Raw genomic sequence first — 20,095 nt, 5'->3', positions numbered from 1 at the left:
GGTGACTTCACAAAAAATAATACAGAGTCATACAAGGCTACATTATAACAGTATGCGATATAGGTATTATTAGGCATTATTTCACACCTCAGGTAACAATTAACGTAAGGATTTTAATGGTGAAAGATTTTTTTTAATGTGTCTGGCTGATTTTCAGCCTATTCATTCCAAACTATCTTTCCTCTATAAAATATAGAGAGAGAAAAATAGCTTAAAATAAATCTGTGTTAGTGATATCATTTAGTAAATATATCATGTTGTATAACATATATATATGTTGTAACATATATATATGGGGACGAACTTACATATATATATATATATATATGTAAGTTCGTCCCAAAACAGTATTGATAATTATTTTTTACATATGCATACAAAACTGGTTATACAAAGCAAATAATTTCGTTTCCTAATCTCTCAGCGCCGATCCACTACTGGCCAAAATTGGCTGGAGATCTGGGGCAAAGGTGGCTGGGGCTGCGCATGTGGCGAAGCTGCTAGAAGAATCACAACTGTATGCTTTGCAACGCTCGCCCTGCTAGCAGCCAGACTTCACGTGATGGGCGCTCAACTACCTGTGTTTACCAGATTTGACAACCCTGCTGGTGCCGCTCTTCCACCAGCTAGGTAAACATCTTTTTCAAACTATTTTATTTTCATTTTGAATTAATTTTTTTATTAATTTTCCTATACAAAATTATTACTGAAAACTTATCTCAGGTATGCTTAATTTGAGAATCAGGCCTTTCATAAAAAAAGGGCTACATTATCACAATATTTCATTTCCTCTTCCCGTCCAAAGATCCAATCCTAAAAATTATTCTTAAACATAATGAGTTAGTGTTTATTATTGACTTTTATTAACATAACTTTTACACATTTAAAGAAAACACTTTTTAACGGATTGAAGCTAAGTATTATTATAAACTTATAATTATTTTACATAATTTTAAAGTTTTCCCTACGTTTCGCGTGCTTTACAGCGTGCATGGTCACGGTGATTGAAGCCTTTTGTCTTCAATGTTCAATGTCTAAAAATAATAACAGCTGTAGAGAAAGTTGTATTATCTGTATTTATTTCTCCGGAGTTGCGTAAATTTAAAATTATGTAAAATAATTATAAGTTTATAGTAATACATAGCTTCAATCCGTTATAAAAGTGTTTTCTTTAAATGAGATAGTGTTATGACATATAAATTAGTAAGTTATTATTATATTAGTGATTCATATAATATTCGTAATATTCATACGTCATCTTAAATATATGATAATTTTCAAAATCTACGATGCTCTTCAGTAAATAAAATAATAGTTCCCTTCCTTTAAAAACATTTCAGTGTGTATAATTAAAGTTTCTTTATCAAACATACCTTAAAATCGCTGCATTGAAATATTTGGAAAATTTATTTCGTCGTATAAAGGAAAATATGTTGACAGAGTTTCCAGTATTATTTTATGCGCTCTTTAATTAAAAGTAATATGAAAAAGCTGTAAAATTAATTTCTTTGTTTTAATTACCTTATTGATTCAATTTCCAAATGACTATTTTTGTGTTTTTTTTTATCTATTGACATTCTAGTATAGTGTTTTCCAACTTTAAAATTTAATTACACTTAGAAGGTTTTAGAAAGGAATTACTAGTAAATTGTTAATGACACAGTATTTTTTTTTAATACACGTTGGGAAACACTTAAACTTGCCATGTACACGGGAGATGCATAAATCTTGGTACATAAAGGTCATTAAGGGCGTCCAAATTTGAAGACTAAACAGTACCTATACTTTTTCTACTATGATCAAAACCAATATGGAACTATGCCACGTTAACCAAGATTTCTTAAATGCATTCGAAATATTTTTTTTGTTTGATCTATTGAAAAATAATGTAGGTTTATTATAAGAGAGAAGGCTAAATAAAATGTACAAAAATAAAAAAAAACTTACAAACTTAGGATTTTTTTAAATACCTTTGAATTTAAATAAAATTCTTATATTTTTAAAATGGCTTAAAATTTCCATTTTTGGTTCACAATTTCTTTAATAATATTATGAAGTATATTTTTTTGAAAAAACATTTGGACCTGTAGGTTTTATGTTTTTATTTCAAATAGGCTGTAAATTTTCTGAGTTATAACAAGAGAAACAATTGTTTATCGTCATTATTTTCAAAGATACACCCAAATATTACCTAAGAAGCCGAAATTCACCAAAAACAGAAAAAAAAAATGATTATTTCTCTAGCGGCGTTAAGTTAAGTTATTTCTTTCACCCCTACTTTTAAATAACACCCCAAAACTATATAAAACATCACTATGTTTAAAAAAACATCAACATTTAAAGAGGAAATCTTTATAAATTCCAGGCACCTGACATTTGCATATCTACCAGCGTTAAATGCATGGCTACTAACCTTACCTGAGGCACTCTGCTGCGATTGGACAATGGGTACAGTGACTCTCCTCAAGTCGTGGCGGGATCCGAGAAACATAGCCACGCTTGTTTTGGGCACGTCATTAGTTGCGGGAGGGATACACGCTTTACGAACGCGCTCGTCGGCTCTATCTATGGTACGTAGTTGTAAATAGTATTCGAATGATTGTCATTTATAATATTTATGGTGAGAAAATATGTTATCCAAACAGGTCTTCCATTAAAAGTACTAGTTGAAGTACGATCTTGTGACAAAATGTTTGCTTTAGACAAATGAATGTATGAATAATTTCACTATTCGGTCTTTGATCATGATTGACGAACGCGACCATTGACACTATTAAAAAAAATTCTTCCACTTCATTTTAGATTATTATAATTTCTATGTTCTCCATGTAAATTTATTCATATAAAAATAATACGTTATTGTTAAATTATTGATATTAACTCTTTAAGTAATAAGCCTAAACTAAGAATTGACAACTACATAAAAGTTGTACAGCCAAAGACATAGTTCAGAACAACATACCGGTTATATTGACCAAAATCCAAGGTCCCGGCTGAATTCTATGTATAAGGTACTTAACAACAACGTCATCGGCTGTTAGAACTACCGGTTTTTACGAGCAAATATAGAGAGATCCTTCGATGTCGTTAGAACAGATTTTGACTGTATTTGCATTTGTATCATGGTTTGATGATCATGAAGTTATTAAAGAATAATATCACATATACGTAGTGTTTTATCGTGTCTATACAGGGATATTCTTTTCAGGGTCTAGCATTACTGGTCCTTCCGTTCCTGCCTGCCTCAAACCTGTTCTTCCCAGTAGGATTTGTGGTGGCGGAGCGAGTACTTTATATGCCTTCCATGGGCTGGTGCCTTATCATCGCGCACGGATGGAGACTTCTCGCCAAGAAGAGAGCTATGCTGGCTGCCTCTACGCTTATATTCCTTTTACTCGCCTTCAGTGCCAAAACATACGTACGGAATTGGGATTGGAAGACTGAATACACCATCTTTGCATCTGGACTTAAGGTATGTATAAGTTTGGTTGTAAGTAATGTCCTTAAATGTGCTATGAATAGTGCAGGTGATGAGTGATTAGTAGAAAACAAGTGTGGACGGCGACTGGTGATTAGTTGCCTGCGTAGTAATGTGATTAAAAGCGTGTTATATTTTTTTGCGAGTGAACTGCGAGTAGCCCGCCCACCCCCTCACTCGCATCGTGTCTGTCAAAACATGTCACATTGTTTAGTAGTATATTAAAGGACTCTTCGGTCAACCTGAGAGCAAAGTAATATTCCTTAGTATCTTCAGCTGCCAATTCCTTAAAGAATTGGCTTGCGCCATGGGTCTTCTATTAATCCATTTTCGAACCCATACTTTTCTTGGTCTTGTTCAGCTTCCAAAACTTCTACAGTTTCAGATAGCATCGCGTTTGATACTTCTTTCAGTACTTCTTCCATTTGCAAGCACACTTATCGATGTTCATCCTCATCATACCGCTACTGCAGACTACTGAATTTACTAAACAGAGCCACTAACCAATAATTGGACACTACTTGCACTACACACCTGCACTAATCATTAATGTGATTATAGGCCTTTAGATGAACTAATAGCTAGTACCCAGATGTAGGTCGTATTTTTTTAGAAATGAAATTCTTTAAAATTATATAACAAAGTAACATTGCTTCTACAAACTATGTCTTTTGTCCTATCAGCATTAACTTAATTGGCCCTAAAGACACTGAAACGCCTTTAATAATTTTAAAAATACTTAAAATAATTTATTGATAAAGCAATAACAACACATTTTTTTAAACAGCGTAGAAATTTGTCACATACAAATCAATTATATTACAACATAAGCAAGCAAGGGAAAAAATTGAGGAAGTATCAAACCAACACACACACAACACATGATAAACAAAGTTACAAAGCGATCATTGAGGCCACTGTTGATTGCGGAATTCAAGAATTATCTCATCACAAATGATTTTACAACCTGTTTTTTTATACAAAGACCTCTTTCAGGTTAACCGTAACAACGCGAAACTTTACAACAATGTAGGCCACGCCTTAGAGGCCGAAGGGAGATACGGGGAGGCGTTAGGGTTCTTCAAAACAGCCGTCAACGTCCAGCCAGACGACGTCGGAGCTCACATCAACGTCGGCAGAACATACAACCACCTCGGGAGGTACCAGGAAGCCGAAGACGCTTACGTACAGGCGAAATCTCTCCTACCAAAAGCGAAACCAGGGGAGTCGTACCAAGCGAGAATCGCTCCGAATCATCTAAATGTCTTTCTGAATCTGGCGAATTTGATATCAAAGAACGCCACTCGACTGGAGGAAGCGGACATGCTGTACAGGCAAGCGATTAGCATGAGAGCCGACTACACCCAAGCGTACATCAATAGAGGGGACATTCTCATTAAACTCAACAGGACTAAGGAAGCGCAGGAAGTGTACGAAAGGGCTCTGTTGTATGATAGCGGGAATCCGGATATTTATTATAATGTAAGTATTGAATTCATATTAAATATAACATCTAATTGAAATATTTATATTTTCTTTTAATATATATTTTTTTTAATAACGTCTGTCTATCTGCAATCTTGGCCTTTATCTTTTATCTTGTATTATTTATCTTGTGTGCTTTCCCGTATCACCACGACCTCACGTGGTTCCAGAACTGAGCGTTTTTATGGCGGTTTTTGCCCACCACCACTATGTGGAACCAGCTGCCTACTGAAGTAATTACGAACCAATTATTAAAAGGCTGGCGACGTACTCGCGAGCCCTAAGAGTGTATATGGGCGGAGGTATCAGTTAACATCAGATGAGTCTCTTACCCGTTTGTCAATTGCTTTATAAAAGAATATGGCAAAAAACGTCTTTAACCGCGTTTTCAAACGCATATGTCCTAAGTAAATGATACAAATCTCTATAAAAATTGCAATTATTTGTTTCAATCGCTCAGTGTAGGCATATGGTGTGTTTCATCAAATATTGTCATAGACAATTAATCTATATTATTACCAATCGGCGTGTTCCTATCCGAAATATCATAAATATAAATAAATATATATAGCCTTTATTGACAATCGTGTAAGTTACATTTTCTCTTATTTCTACTTAGTTATTATCGAAATTTAGTAAAAGTAAATATTATCAAATTATTTCCTATTAGACACCGGTTTGATTTTCTTGCTTTTCAGCATAGGCCTCCCCAAGTGTTCCCTACAAAGCTCTTGCTTTCCTTTCCATCTACCTTTACTTCTCGTTTTATGTCTAGGGCACAGCATAATTATGGAATATCAAATATCATAGATGATATGTAATTTCGTATGACGTAAATTTGTACTAAAAGTCAACTTTGAAGTAAATTTCACAATTGTAAATTACTGGGTAGCGCTGCAGTTCGAATTCCACCTGAGAAAAATATGAAGTATTATCCAAATTACAGTTAGGCGTAGTTCTCCTTGAACAAGGCAAAGCTTCCCAAGCCTTGGCCTACCTCGACAAGGCCTTGGAACTGGAACCGGAACATGAACAAGCGTTATTGAATTCCGCCATCTTGCTTCAAGAACTTGGGGCTGCCGATTTGAGACATCTCGCGAGATCACGTTTGCTGAAGTTACTTGACAAAGATTGTGAGTATAAAGTTCATGTTTCAGTATGTTTACCTACATATATGTGATTCATGTGTCAAATGTGTGTGTTGTTTTTTCTTATACATCTGTCCTGTTCACAGTTTACATACGTTTTAATTGCTTTGTTCCATTCGTTTTGTCCAAATCAGTGTGTCTTATTTATTTACGCACATACTTTACATTATTTAGTTTCTTTTTCCTTCGCAATGGTTGCCTGGAAAAGATCGCTCGAAAGCGTTAAGACCGCCATTTGCCCTCCTTTTCATCCAATGAATTGTATTATATTTCTGTATATGCAACGAAGTTGATGTTAGTTTCATGAAGGAAACAGCAAAACGTTGGAATGTGAGATTGATAGAGAGAGATGCACCTCTGGTATTGAGAGTGTCCATGGGCGGTATCACTTCACATCAGATAAGCCACCGGGTTCTGTGGAATAGACTTCCGGCAGGAATCTTCCTTGGGAAATACTTATTGTTTAAAAAACAGAATACTCATCCCTCAAAGACCGGCAATGCAGCTACCAAAATGAGTGACCTTGGGCTACGATGACTGCCATGATCAAAATAAAGTTAGCCATTTTACTATGGCTTACTTACCGGGCCTAAGGGAGCGTTCAAATATTACGTCACGCAATCTTTGCAGATTCTTGATGTAATACGCCGTAACGTTTTTCTGTACCCAATGACTCTTTATACCTAAAAGTTACCATTATGTGGTGTAAATGTACCGGACAGTTGAAAATGATATAAACAATAACGCGTTATTCAATCCCCGCCTCATATTGTAACGATTTACAAGATGGAATCCCAAACCCAAAATTTCTTTACATAATACTTGAATTCTCCCTAATTTGAATAAAATTGTTATCCTCGTATTTAAGTACAAACTAAATGTTTTCATAAACCAAACAGTGTTGGCCTAGTGGCTTTAGTGATTACCATCCCTGAGGTAGTTGTAATGTGAGCAAATTGAACGTCGGGTGTGCACCAATTCTATGTGCGCATCTAACACTTGCTCGTACGGTTAAGGAAAACATCGTGAGTAAAGCCATAACACTAGTGTATATGTGTGTCAGAAAGGCTGATTACACGGCTACTTGCCTGTTATTCACGAAACGGATATAGTATTTAACTTCAGGCACAGACACCAACAATCCACTTACCACCCCATACAATATAATTATTTTCTTTTTTATTGGAGTTTACTCCTTAAGAAACGATTTGATTTATAAGGCCCGGTACGGAAATTTTATCAAGTGTAACACGAAAAGTTGAGTAACACGTTACGTAGAAAGAGACAAACATATATATCTGTAGGATTGAACGTCTAAAAGAATGATTCCATCTCATTCTCTCTCTAAAATTGGATTTGTATAAATTGAACACAATTATTATTGTTATTATTATTATTATTTATATTGTTTTGTAACATACTTTATGTAATACGCTTTATTGAAGTAATATAAATAATCCGAATAATTACAGATATATGTTTGTAATGATAAGAATCATTTTAGCAGATAGGTTCATTTACCCTTTTTTTCTATTCGATATGTATCATAATTATCGTTCGTAAGGAGTAAACTCCAATCGTGCGTCGTAGCTGACACACACACACATTTCTTTAATTAAGTTACACGGCGAATCTTTTAAGACTTAAATTTGATTGAAAATGTTCCCAATCTTTCAGCAACGAACGAACGCGTGCACTTCAACCTAGGTATGGTGTGTATGGATGAGGGTGACGCAGAATGCGCCGAACGCTGGTTCCGCGCAGCTGTTCACCTAAAACCCGACTTCCGATCCGCACTCTTTAACCTCGCCTTGTTGCTCGCCGATCGGCGTCGGCCTTTAGAAGCCGCGCCATTTCTGAAGCAACTCGTCAGGCATCACCCGGATCATGTGAAGGCGCTCGTGCTTTTGGGAGATATTTATATTAATTCTGTTAAAGACCTTGATGCTGCGGAAAGTGTAAGTATCCCATATTATTTAGTTCAAGTTGAAGGAGGAGTTGAGGAGTTCAATCCTTAAAGATTATGCGACTAAGGCTAACAATAAAAAAAAAAATTACGACCTGTGCCACAACCAAAAAGAAAATGAAAAATTGTATTTGAGATAAAAAATGTAAATTATAGATATTATATTATAACATAATTCTTTAAAAAAACCAAAAAAAATATCAAACTGTTTCATCAAAAGACAGACGAGAACTAATTTTTAATCATGCCCAGAATTACATTTCAGTCACACGGTCCAAAGGCTCACCTGATGTTAAGTGCCGCCCATGGACACTCTCAATGCCAGAGGGCTCGCGAGTGCGTTACCATCCTTTTAACATACACTCTCCTTACTATAGAATAAAGTCAATACGAGAGTGTCGATATTATAAAATATTGTATCAAATACATAAGATACTCAACGTCTTTTGAACTTACTTTGCGTACATATAAAAATAATAATAAAATATCTGGAATTTGTTTATCATCAAATTATATCTTTCAACAGTGCTACCGCCGCATCCTGGAGCTGGAGCCGGACAACGTGCAAGCCTTACACAATCTTTGCGTCGTCGCAGTCGAAAGAGGAAAGCTGGCTATCGCCGAGGAATGTCTCACGCGCGCCGCCTCCCTCGCGCCCCACGAACACTACATTCAGCGCCATCTAGCGGTCGTGAGGGCGAGACTAGCGGCGGTCGCCCCAACAAATCCTACGAATCCCCCCACAAATCCCCCCACAGAGGTCAAGGCGAGATGGAATTATATCCCCCAACAGCCCCCGGATCCCCACGAGACCGACCCTTCATAGCGATACGGCGATCAACGATTTGCTACCAGGGTATGATTCTTTTATGAGCTTTGCATTTTTGTCGTTTGCTTTCAGTAATTTAAAGGCCATAATAAAAAATATTTGAATAGAAACCTGAAATCAATAAGATTCGGTAACCCTTAAGTAAAATAGAAGTTATCGTAATAGTATCGTATTTGTATTTAACTAGACAAGCGTTCATGTATTACGTCACGCAATTTTGGGGTCTTGACCCCCCCCCCCCTCCATGAACGTAACGTTTTCTGTATCCAATAGTAAAACGTTTCGTGACCACCCCCAGTGACTCATTACACCTAAAACTTACCATTTTGTGGTGTATAGTACTGGAAAGTGGAAAATAATATTAACAATAACGCGTAACCAATTCCCGCCGCGCATCGTAACATTTTACAAGAGGATCCCCCCCCCCCCAAATTCGTTACGTAATACTTGAACTCTCCCCAAGCGTTTAGCGGTCATATTTAAAAACACGAATATGTCGCTCGAATATCAAACTATACAAGTTGTCAAAACCTATATTACTTTGCACTAAGGGTACTGATAAACACTGAGAAGTTAACAATCTGTTTCGAAATTTCATAGAACTTAGAAAATAACTACCCGAACTTGCGCGTTTAATGCTTCACTAAATAAAACTCACCTTGAAAATACGATTTTTAAAATACAAACTGTGAGACAATTGTCCCATTGTGTTTTATTCTGATTAAACTATGAGATGTTTAGTGTTTTGTATTTCGTGATATTTATTGCATTTAGATTTTGTACGTAGATATCGAATGAGCTTTCTTCGTTAGCCATTATGTGTATACGGTATAACTGTAATCTGTAAAGTATCTAGTCACTTTATTTGACTTTTTTTAAAAGGGAAATTAAAATAGATTTTTTTTAAATAATTTTGTTTAAATACTATTTTAAACCATACTTCGGTTTTTGTCCAAAAAATACAGATTATGATGTCATCTGTGTTGCTGTTATAAAAATATGTTTTCCAAAAATTGTTCCTTTATGCGAAAATAAATTTTACACTTAACATAAGTGTAAAATTTATTTTCGCATATTTTTATATCGTTTAGATACAAAGTCACTCGACACTTATTAGTTTTATGAGATCTAATCCTTATTTCTATAGTATATAAATTCATACTTTGACAATATCGTTTCTATTATGTTCTGTGGCATTTTTTTATTAATTACGTGGCTTACAAGTCCATAGAGTTTATTTTAAAATAGAATCTATTATAATAATGTAGACTGTGTATGATCACCATTATAAATTTTATTTCTGGAGATTAATGTGATATACCTAGTCCGTAATCATGTGGAAAGCCTAAAGTGATTTCAAAATTTAAAATTTCACTGGCCTAGACATCCATTTTATGCGTGAATGTTATAAAACCTTTAAAAATATGTATTAAATTAAATTGCAATTTATTGGAACAAATTAAAACATTTTTTAATTTAAAATATATTTTAATTTTAAAAATTATAACATTCATGAACAAAATGGCTTTCTTAATGTAATGTATTTATAGTATTATTTTCATAAAACGCCAATGTTAAAATGTGGTGATCGACCGTTATTAGTATATGTAGATGTGAAAATGTAATGTTGTTAATGTTTTAAGATACAAAGTACTTTTGTAAAAACTGAATTTTTTACAATGTCTTGAAACATTTCCAGTCGGCACTCCGACGGGAGTAGAACTCATAAGGACCCCGAATATTATAACTATTTGTCGTCAAAACATTTATTTTTATAAAATAAATGATGTTTCAAATTATAATGTCTTTATTTTCCTGTGCATCCATGTATGTCTGACTATATGAATGAAAAGCTTGTGATTTTGACTTTTTAATTAAAAATATACCTACCTAATCAAGGACTCAATAACTATAGAAATCCAATCAATATAAACTGTGTGATATTCATAAATAATCATTTTCTACCAGTTATCCAGCTATGTATTTCTAAACCAATCAGCCTTACAATAAAACAGCGTACCGATTCTTAAAAGCCCGGCAACGCACTTGCGAATCCTCTGGCAATGTGCGTGTATGGGCGGCGGTATCACTTAGCATGAGGTGAGCCTTCTGCCTTAAATTATATTACGTGAAATAAATCTAATCTTTCGTAAATCAAACTGTTGTTAAGTACTCGTCACTGCCATGACCGTGTAGGTATTAATGTCTGAACTTCAAACTTCGTTTGGTGAGGACATGTGGACGTCAACAATACTATGACAGGCGCGACTCGCTATCCAGTTAAACTGTAGGCAAATAAAATAAGCTCACGCATACACACGCTAAATCTTATAATAGTTTATCTCGGTACATTAATAAAAAAAGAATTCATGGTATCGTAACTACTCTACTACCTTTTCCGTTTTGGATCTCGCTTAGTGTAGTCGTGTATAAAAACCCAACCCGTGTTTAATTAAATTGAAAAAGTTTCAAAATTCTAATAAATAAAATAGTTGCAAGTACTAGGATAACAGTGCATCATAGGAGTAGCCACCATTATTTTAAGTCACCGCCCACTTGCTACCGCCCCCAACGCATACGCAAGTTGCAGGAAGGAGTGTCAACCAAGGCCACACTCCCGACCGGTGACTAAATACAAGACATATCTCCTTGCCATTTTTGCGCTCTTGGTATAAAGATCAAAGTAACACACAATGAATACCTCAATGAATAATTCCCTGGAAAAATCTACTTCAGAGCCTAACTTACAGGAACATGAAGAGCATACCTTTGTCACTTGTCAAAAACGTAAAAGGTTTGCAAAAACACACAGTGAGGAAATTTCCGACTTTAGGGAAGAAATTAATAATATTATTACCTCGTGGGGAGAGAAACATCAAAAGCAAATGGACAAGCTATTCCCAATGATTTCTGCCCTTAATCTGAGCAACTCAAATATAGAAAAAAAGTCAATTACTTTCCTAGCAGAGCAAAATTTAGAATTAAAAAAAAATTGAGTCATTGGAAATAGAGATAAAAAACGCGATAAACAAATTTTAATATTATAACATAAATTAGAAGATACCGCCAGACAACAAAAGAAGACAACTATTGAGATGAGAAATGTACCTCTGGAAGGTAAAGATTCTAAAGAGGACCTCATTAAACTAATGTCAAACCTTGCGCAAAATATAAAATCTGAAATCAACAAAGAGGTCATAAGGGATATATATAAAACAAGGAGAAACTCTTCTACAAAAACAATTGTAATCGAACTAACCTCTACGGTTACAAGAGACAAACTGCTCTATGCAGCTAAGAAGTTTAATACTGGCCCAACCAACAAACTCTGTGCTAAACACCTCGGACTTAATAAAGACCCCGATGTACCGATCTTCATCTCGGAATCACTAACGCAGAAGGCAAGTAGGCTTTACTTTCTAGCTCGAGACGTGAAGAGAGTGAAGAAATACAAGTACTGTTGGACGGCCATAGGACTTGTATATCTTCGAAAAGACGACACCTCTACCATTCTACAAATTACAAATGAGGCCCAAATTCAAAACCTAATGAACTTAGACTGACTAATCGGGATACTTATTCTGTGTCAACCATTGTTTGTACCATTTTGTATCCCACTGTCTTGTGTACTGGTTTCATGTACTATAACTAATACTAATGTTTTCTACTTAAGTTTATGTAACTCATATGTACTGTCTTGTCAACTCACCTCTCTCAACTCATGTGCTGACGTACACTCCTCTCATACTATCTATGTAAATAGTCTTGAACATCTACACATAACTGCAAACTTTTTCACAATAATGCCTCAATACGTAGGTATTGCATAAACACATCAAAGTAAAATTACATGATTTCCAATTCCTAATACATACCCTATCCTGTTTCATCTTACCTTGCTTCCTGCTGGCTCCTCGCTTATGGAAAAAGCCATATTCAAATACAACTCATAACCAAACTCAGAAATGGATAGGTACTTTCAAGATTTAGACAAAACATCTAATTTCTCCTCAACTCTCTGTTTACCTGAAGAGCTCAAGAATTTCATTCCAACCCGAAAACAGGGATATTATATTCTAACCCAAAATATACGAAGTGTCTATAAGAACTCGGATGACTTAGACTTATTTAAACTTAGAGCTGCTTGATTTATCTACAGACCCGGATATAATTATTCTAACAGAATGTAGACTTCACCACGATAAACCCCTCCCTATCAAAAAGGGCTATCAGGCCCATCATACAACAAAAAAACAAACTCAAAACGATGGTGTAGTTATTTATCTCAAAGATAACATTGAACACTCCGAGCAAGAACTAGACTTATACGGAGCTTTTGGCACAATTATCAAAATATAAAACCTAACCATACTCGGAATCTACTGTTCACATACAAACAGCAACAAAAAGAAATTTACTGAATCAGTGACTAAATACCTAGAAGATAACTCCCTGACTAAAAATATTATAATAGTAGACGATATTAATACAAACATTTTAGATGAATCTACTGACTTGGACGATACTGACTATCTAACACACCTCTCGGGATTAGGGCTGATTCCAGGACACCGCTTACCAACCAGAGACAAAAACTGTCTAGATCATGCTATGCTTAACCTTGACCCTAAATGTTTTTCAGCAAAAGTAGCTTTTTTAAAAACTACAATAACTGACCACTCAGCTGTGTTCTTATACATATCCAAACACACGACTTCGACCGAAGTTAGTAAATATAATACCATAACCGACTATGAAAGTGCACTATCCACCCTGACGCAAACCGACATCTCTCATCTATTAACAATCGATAATCCCAATGATTTAACGCAAAAACTGACTGATATCATTACACAGATTCTTGAGGCAAACACTAAAATAAAAACTATCCCAAAAACCAAGCGTTGTATAAGCCCTGGATTACACCCGGTGTTCTGAAATGCATAAGACACAGGAATTAACTCCAATTCCAACTCAAAACAGACTCTAGTAACGAAATACTCCAGATAACATACAGACGTTATCGTAACTACTGCAACAATTTAATTAAAAATCAGAAGCGCAAGTATTATCGTGACCTATTATCTAAAACTAGCAATAATACTAAAACCCTCTGGAATGCAATTAAAGAAATAAGTAATCTACACAAAACAAAAAACAACAATTTAGAACTTATGCAAATAAAGCCTACCATTGAAGCATCACTTGCTCATATAAATAACTATTTTGCAAATATAGGTCAACTATTAGCAAAAGAACTACCATCCACCCCAAGAAACTTCGACTTCCAGTCTAACAATAAGACAATTAACATCAATAGGAATTGTTGACACTGAACCCAATGAAATCTCTGCTATAATAAAAAACCTTAAATCAGAAAGTGCAACTGGAATAGATAATATTTCCAACAGCTTCTTAAAACTAGCATCACCATTACTTTCTCCTATTATCTCTCAATTATGCAATGTATGTTATAAAACCGCTGTCGTCCCTACCATTCTTAAGAGTTCAATTACCCATCCAATCTTCAAAAGTGGTCATAAAAAAGACATCAGTAACTACCGCCCAATCTCTATCTTAACGGCTATATCCAAAATCCTAGAAAAAACTATTAACTCAAGAATAATATCCTACCTTAATAAATACAATCTCCTCTCACCAACACAATTTGGTTGTAGGTCAAATTGTAGTACTGAAGATGCTATCCTAGCCGTTATAAATTACCTAGTTGAACGCCTTGACCGGAAACAAAAGTGTCTTACACTATTTATCGACCTCAAAAAGGCATTTGATACTGTTTGTGTTTCAACTCTGATTAAGCGCCTGGATAATATTGGCATTAGAGGAGTCTTTCTCAACCTCTTGACCAGCTATCTGACAGATAGGACTCAAAGAGTTAAGCTAGATAACTTAATTAGTAACGTGAATGAAAACCCGATTTCTTTCGGCGTCCCTCAGGGTTCGGTTTTAGGGCCAACGCTGTTCTTGATATATGTCAATGAAATGTGCAATACCAAAATCAATAAAGGTATCGTCACTTGTTATGCTGATGACATGGCACTAACTTTTTATTGGGATACATGGCAGGAAACTTATAAAAACGCTGAAGCGGATCTTCACAAACTTAACGCGCACTTAACCAGCAGTCAGCTAACTATTAATCCATCTAAAACTAACTTCATAACTTTTGCTATACGTGATAAGAGCTAACCCCTCTCCAATTTTAACATAAAATTACACAAACTAAATTGCAATTGTAGTGAAGACTGCGGCTGTGATACGCTGCTTAGGGTGAAGCAGATTAAATACTTAGGTGTGATTATTGACCAAAGTCTAAACTGGCACGCCCATGTTGATGCAGTAATAAAAAGGATACGTAGGTTAAGCTGGATTTTTTGCAATCTACATCATGTAGCGGAACCAAACATCATATATACCGTGTATAAAACATTAGTTCAATCTGTTATCACCTACTGTATCACAGTGTGGGGTGGTTGTGCGAAAACCAAAGTTCTAGCACTTGAAAGAGCTCAGAGAGCAATTATAAAAATAATGTTACTAAAAAATAAAAGTTTTCCAACTGAAGAGTTGTACAAGTCTTGCAAACTACTGACTATACGCCAGCTCTATATTCTCCGTTGTGTCCTTAGGAGACACGCAACCTCTCCACATAGAACAAACACACCTCAAAAAAGGACCCAACATAATATAATAAGCTACACAATTTGCAAGACTATCTTTGCATGTAATCAATACAACAATTGCTCAGCTTATCTCTATAATAGTTTAAATAAAACTCTTAGCTTTCATAATCTTACATACCATAAATGTAAAATAACTTTAAACCATTGGCTCAGTATACTCAACTACAACAAAACAGAAGCATTGTTAAATCCTCTAATATATTTTTTTTCCTTAATCCATCTTTTCATGCAACACGCGCACACATTTGTTTCGTCTTTCACAAACACATTACATAGTCATCATAATATATTCATATATTTTTATTTTATTTTTTTAAAGCAATTGTGTTGGTTGATGAAACTTTGTAAATTTAAAGAAGAGCGAAGCTTTCCTGTCACAGGTCTCTTACTTACTAGGGAGGCCTCAATCTGAATTACATTGTACATATATCTGAACAAATAAAGAATTTTGAAAGAATTTTTGATCTACTTAATACTATGAGAGATGTAAATAAGATGAAATGTAAAAAATCGCTTCACTATTAGGATCTCTTCTTTTAGAATATATATAGTAAAGTAAGATCAATACCAATTAGAGCGTATATGGGCAACCAATGGCTGTAAGATATGATCCGGCCCGCGAGACATTTCGAAAAAACTCAATTAAAAAATATTACATTCGGTACTTATACTCACTAGAGTGACAGTTAGTATGTTTTATTGTTATTGTTATACATATTTTATTACTGTACTCTTGTAGTTTGTAATTCCATATAGAAGCATTTTCCTTTACTGCAACAATAAGCATTTCAACATCAATGCTGTCATTGGAGATCATTTTACAAAATCAAAACGCGTGCCCACTCCGAAACTATTTGCAGTCAACTGACAAAATGGCGGACACTGTTACAAACACAAACAACTGCAAACGTCGACTTAGGTCGACGACTACCGCCAATGCGTCGGCTATCGCCGACAAGCGCAGTTGCTCTGCCGTCGGCATCGTGCCGCTCGTATAAAGGCCCTTAGAGTATCAGAATTTATGAAAATCAGCTTAGCTGATAACTATTATATCTAGTTAAAATTAAATACACCTTTATATAATTTTGGTAAGGGTTAAGTTAAATAAAACAATAATTCATTTACTTCGTATAATCGATCAACAAAACATTAGGACAATGTATGTACACATTTAAGTACTAAGTATGTGGAGCCGCTAGGCTTTTGTATGCAAAAATATACCTAGTATTTGTCTATACGAAAAATGGTACTCAAACCGTTAATTCGAAATTCAAATTATATTTCGAATTAACGTTCGCCGGTTAACATTTCTACTTAAACCAATAATTTAACTAAACAATATTTACAGTTTTAATAAAATAAATTCCGTCGCTTAGAAGTAGCTTAATTAAATGACTTCGAATCCTCTATTCGAATCTAAAACTAGCTATTGCTATAGTTCCGTCTCAAGGCAATATAATGCGAAAACATAACTAGCACCTTAAGTGTAATTTTCGTATATATCACAGTTGTTTAAGGTGCTATACAAACAATTTTTAATACTTTAAACCAAACTTTATACATAAATTATATATAAAAAATCAATGAAATATTAATACTATTAGAACGACACATGGACGTATATTTAGACGTAAAAATGTTGATCATTACGAAATCGACAATTGATCCGAGGGTTCTATAACTTTATAAGGATGAGAAAGATGAACATTCGCAGCGCTTAAAACTAGGAATGCATCAGATACCGGTATCAGCGATATTTTAATAGCAACAACGATACTATTAAATTTTTAAAAATAAAATAATTCCAAAGCAATATGTTTTGCGATCCATTATTATATGGCATTGAAATGAGTTCGGTGGCATTTGAGGGATTATTTTATTTATAATCAACTTCCTCCCAAAAACACGTTCTTGTTCTGAATCTTATCAATGTTAATTTTAATTATTAACAGTTATTTATTTCATTGTAATTATTGCTCTTAATTATTAGTTTTAATAACAAAACCTTTTATCTTATACAAAGTTTGTGACTGGTTATAATTGTTTAGTAAAAATTAAAAACTGAATCCAAACATGATATATTTTAGCTTAATTTAATTTAAATTCACTAAACGTTCCTTCGAAGTATCGGCAAAACGGCGTATCAATGCATCGCTACTTAAAACACAAAAAACGTTTTTCTTACACTCGAACAGACATTTATCAAGTGTCAACTGTCATATGTCAAGGGTCCGACTAAATTGTTACCCATCTGTATGTCAGTAAATCACATAATCACAAATGAAGATGCTTCTTGAAAGTTCTAAACCTTCAAACCCAATCAAATAGAACACGTGACAAATAGAGTAAAAATTTAAAAAAAAATATTCGCCTTATCTTGCCCCACAGACTACATAATGAGACCACTTCGATCTAACGTATTCACAACATTAATGGCAGATGAGTCCACAAAAACTCAAAATAGTCGACAAATCGAAAAAATCATATTTCATTGAGTTGAGATTCTGTTCTTAATGGCAACGTCAGTAGATTGACATTGAAGGGAATTGACTTGTTACAAGACCTGTCCAGAGATGCGGGACCTTTATATAAACATGTTTTCTCAAGAATGAATGTTATTTGAGTGGCTATTGAGTATTCGTCGTGTAAACAAAATCGTGAAATTTAAATTCATACATAACGTAAGCCTGCAATATCTGTCTTCATACAAATACGGGGGCATGGAAATATAAATGTAACTAATTAATTAGGAAGCGTTCAAGTATTACGTACTTTGAGGGGGGGGGGGGGGGCTAATCGATTACGCATTACGCATGGGACCATTGTCTCACAGTTTGTATTTTAAAAATCGTATTTTCAAGGTGAGTTTTATTTAGTGAAGCATTAAACGCGCAAGTTCGGGTAGTTATTTTCTAAGTTCTATGAAATTTCGAAACAGATTGTTAACTTCTCAGTGTTTATCAGTACCCTTAGTGCAAAGTAATATAGGTTTTTGACAACTTGTATAGTTTGATATTCGAGCGACATATTCGTGTTTTTAAATATGACCGCGAAACGCTTGGGGAGAGTTCAAGTATTACGTAACGAATTTGGGGTGGGGGGATCCTCTTGTAAAATGTTACGATGCGCTGCGGGAATTGATTACGCATTATTGTTAATATTATTTTCCACTTTCCAGTACTTTACACCACATAATGGCAAGTTTTAGGTATAAAGAGTCATTGAGTGTGGTCACAAAACGTGTTACTATTGGGTACAGAAAACGTTACAGCGGCGTTTCATGTCGGGGTCAAGAATCTCCAAAATTTTGCGTGACGTAATACTTGAATGCTCCCTTATGGAACTGTTATAACAAAACCTGTAAGATGAGATCTACAATTTTAAAGTTGAAAACTTTAGAATTTAATATTTTTTGTAATAAAAGCGAGTCATTATTTCATTCCGAGTGACTAAGTTGTGGCTTGGAACGTGGAATTTTTCAATACTGTGTAAATCACATGTTTGAGTTGTATTTAAATGTAAAAAAACCAAAGACAAAATTAAACTTTTAATATGTATTAAAATGCTATGTGTAATAAAGCTAGACTTAATTTTATGAGTTGATATTTTCTTAACGTAAAGCCCTAAATTGCAGTTTGAACTGATTCTCTCTTTTCATCGCAGCGTGAAGACAATTTGACGGAAAGAGATGGAGGAGTATTTCAGTTAAAATAGTGCAACTCGAGTTCTTTATAAGTTTTATTGACTTTGAGAGATTAACAATAAAAATCTTAATTTTAGGATCATAGTCCCGCCACTTTTCAAATATTTCTTTTAGATTTATCAAAAACCCTAATTAATTGATCTCACTATGGTTTGGGTTGAACAAAAAATAATAAAATTTTGTAGGGTAACTTATTCGTGAAATAAAGATTTTGAACACCTACCTAGGTACAGTTTTGGGAAGTAAAAAAAAAAACAAATACAAAAAGCCACTCAAACACTAGTTAAGTTAGCTGCCACCTCTGTATTGCAGAATTGATATAATGTTCTGTGCAAATTCGAGACAAGTTTTTTAGTTGTATCGTAATTATCTGAAATAATTTAAAGTCCTTAACCATAACTGTCTTAACAAAACGCGTCAATTTATTTTACTATACAGTGTAAACTGGTAACAACAAATTTAATTTTAAAAATATTTTTTCCGTCTTGCAACACCGACTCGAACTAGCAACACTGCATCACCGTAAACATATGTTCGTTCTCAGTACTCCAAGTTAACAACGCATGCGCTTCTCTACCGAAAATCTTAGAAAAAAAACGACGTCACTAAAATATTGCAATATTCGTAAGAAATCCGCTCGATTTGTCGTATAAAGTAATAAAACAGCTGCGCAGGAGTATCGAGTAAAAATTTAGATTTTTTAAAACGGTCGGTTACAAAGTAATTTGTTCCTTGTTTCCTAAGTTCTAGATCTTTTCAATTTGATTGTTAGGGGATCGAAA

At 34.5% G+C, this 20,095-nt stretch overlaps 1 protein-coding gene across 1 annotated transcript in view; it reads left to right on the top strand.

The window, feature by feature from the left end:
- Positions 1-10,673, top strand: part of LOC123711943 (protein O-mannosyl-transferase Tmtc3) — a 138,979-nt gene extending 128,306 nt beyond the window's left edge. Inside the window, exons 6-12 of the mRNA XM_045664816.1 lie at positions 425-630; positions 2,366-2,570; positions 3,209-3,472; positions 4,475-4,960; positions 5,910-6,096; positions 7,789-8,069; positions 8,604-10,673. Coding sequence (XP_045520772.1) covers positions 425-630; positions 2,366-2,570; positions 3,209-3,472; positions 4,475-4,960; positions 5,910-6,096; positions 7,789-8,069; positions 8,604-8,903 — 1,929 coding nt within the window. The 3' untranslated portion in view covers positions 8,904-10,673. The remainder of the gene's footprint in view (positions 1-424; positions 631-2,365; positions 2,571-3,208; positions 3,473-4,474; positions 4,961-5,909; positions 6,097-7,788; positions 8,070-8,603) is intronic.
- Positions 10,674-20,095: the final 9,422 nt, after the last annotated feature.

This window comes from Pieris brassicae, chromosome 7 (genome assembly GCF_905147105.1).
Source record: "Pieris brassicae chromosome 7, ilPieBrab1.1, whole genome shotgun sequence".
NCBI lineage: Eukaryota > Metazoa > Arthropoda > Insecta > Lepidoptera > Pieridae > Pieris > Pieris brassicae.
The sequence above is the reverse complement of the archived record's forward strand: the minus strand, read 5'-3'. Positions and strand labels throughout refer to the sequence as shown.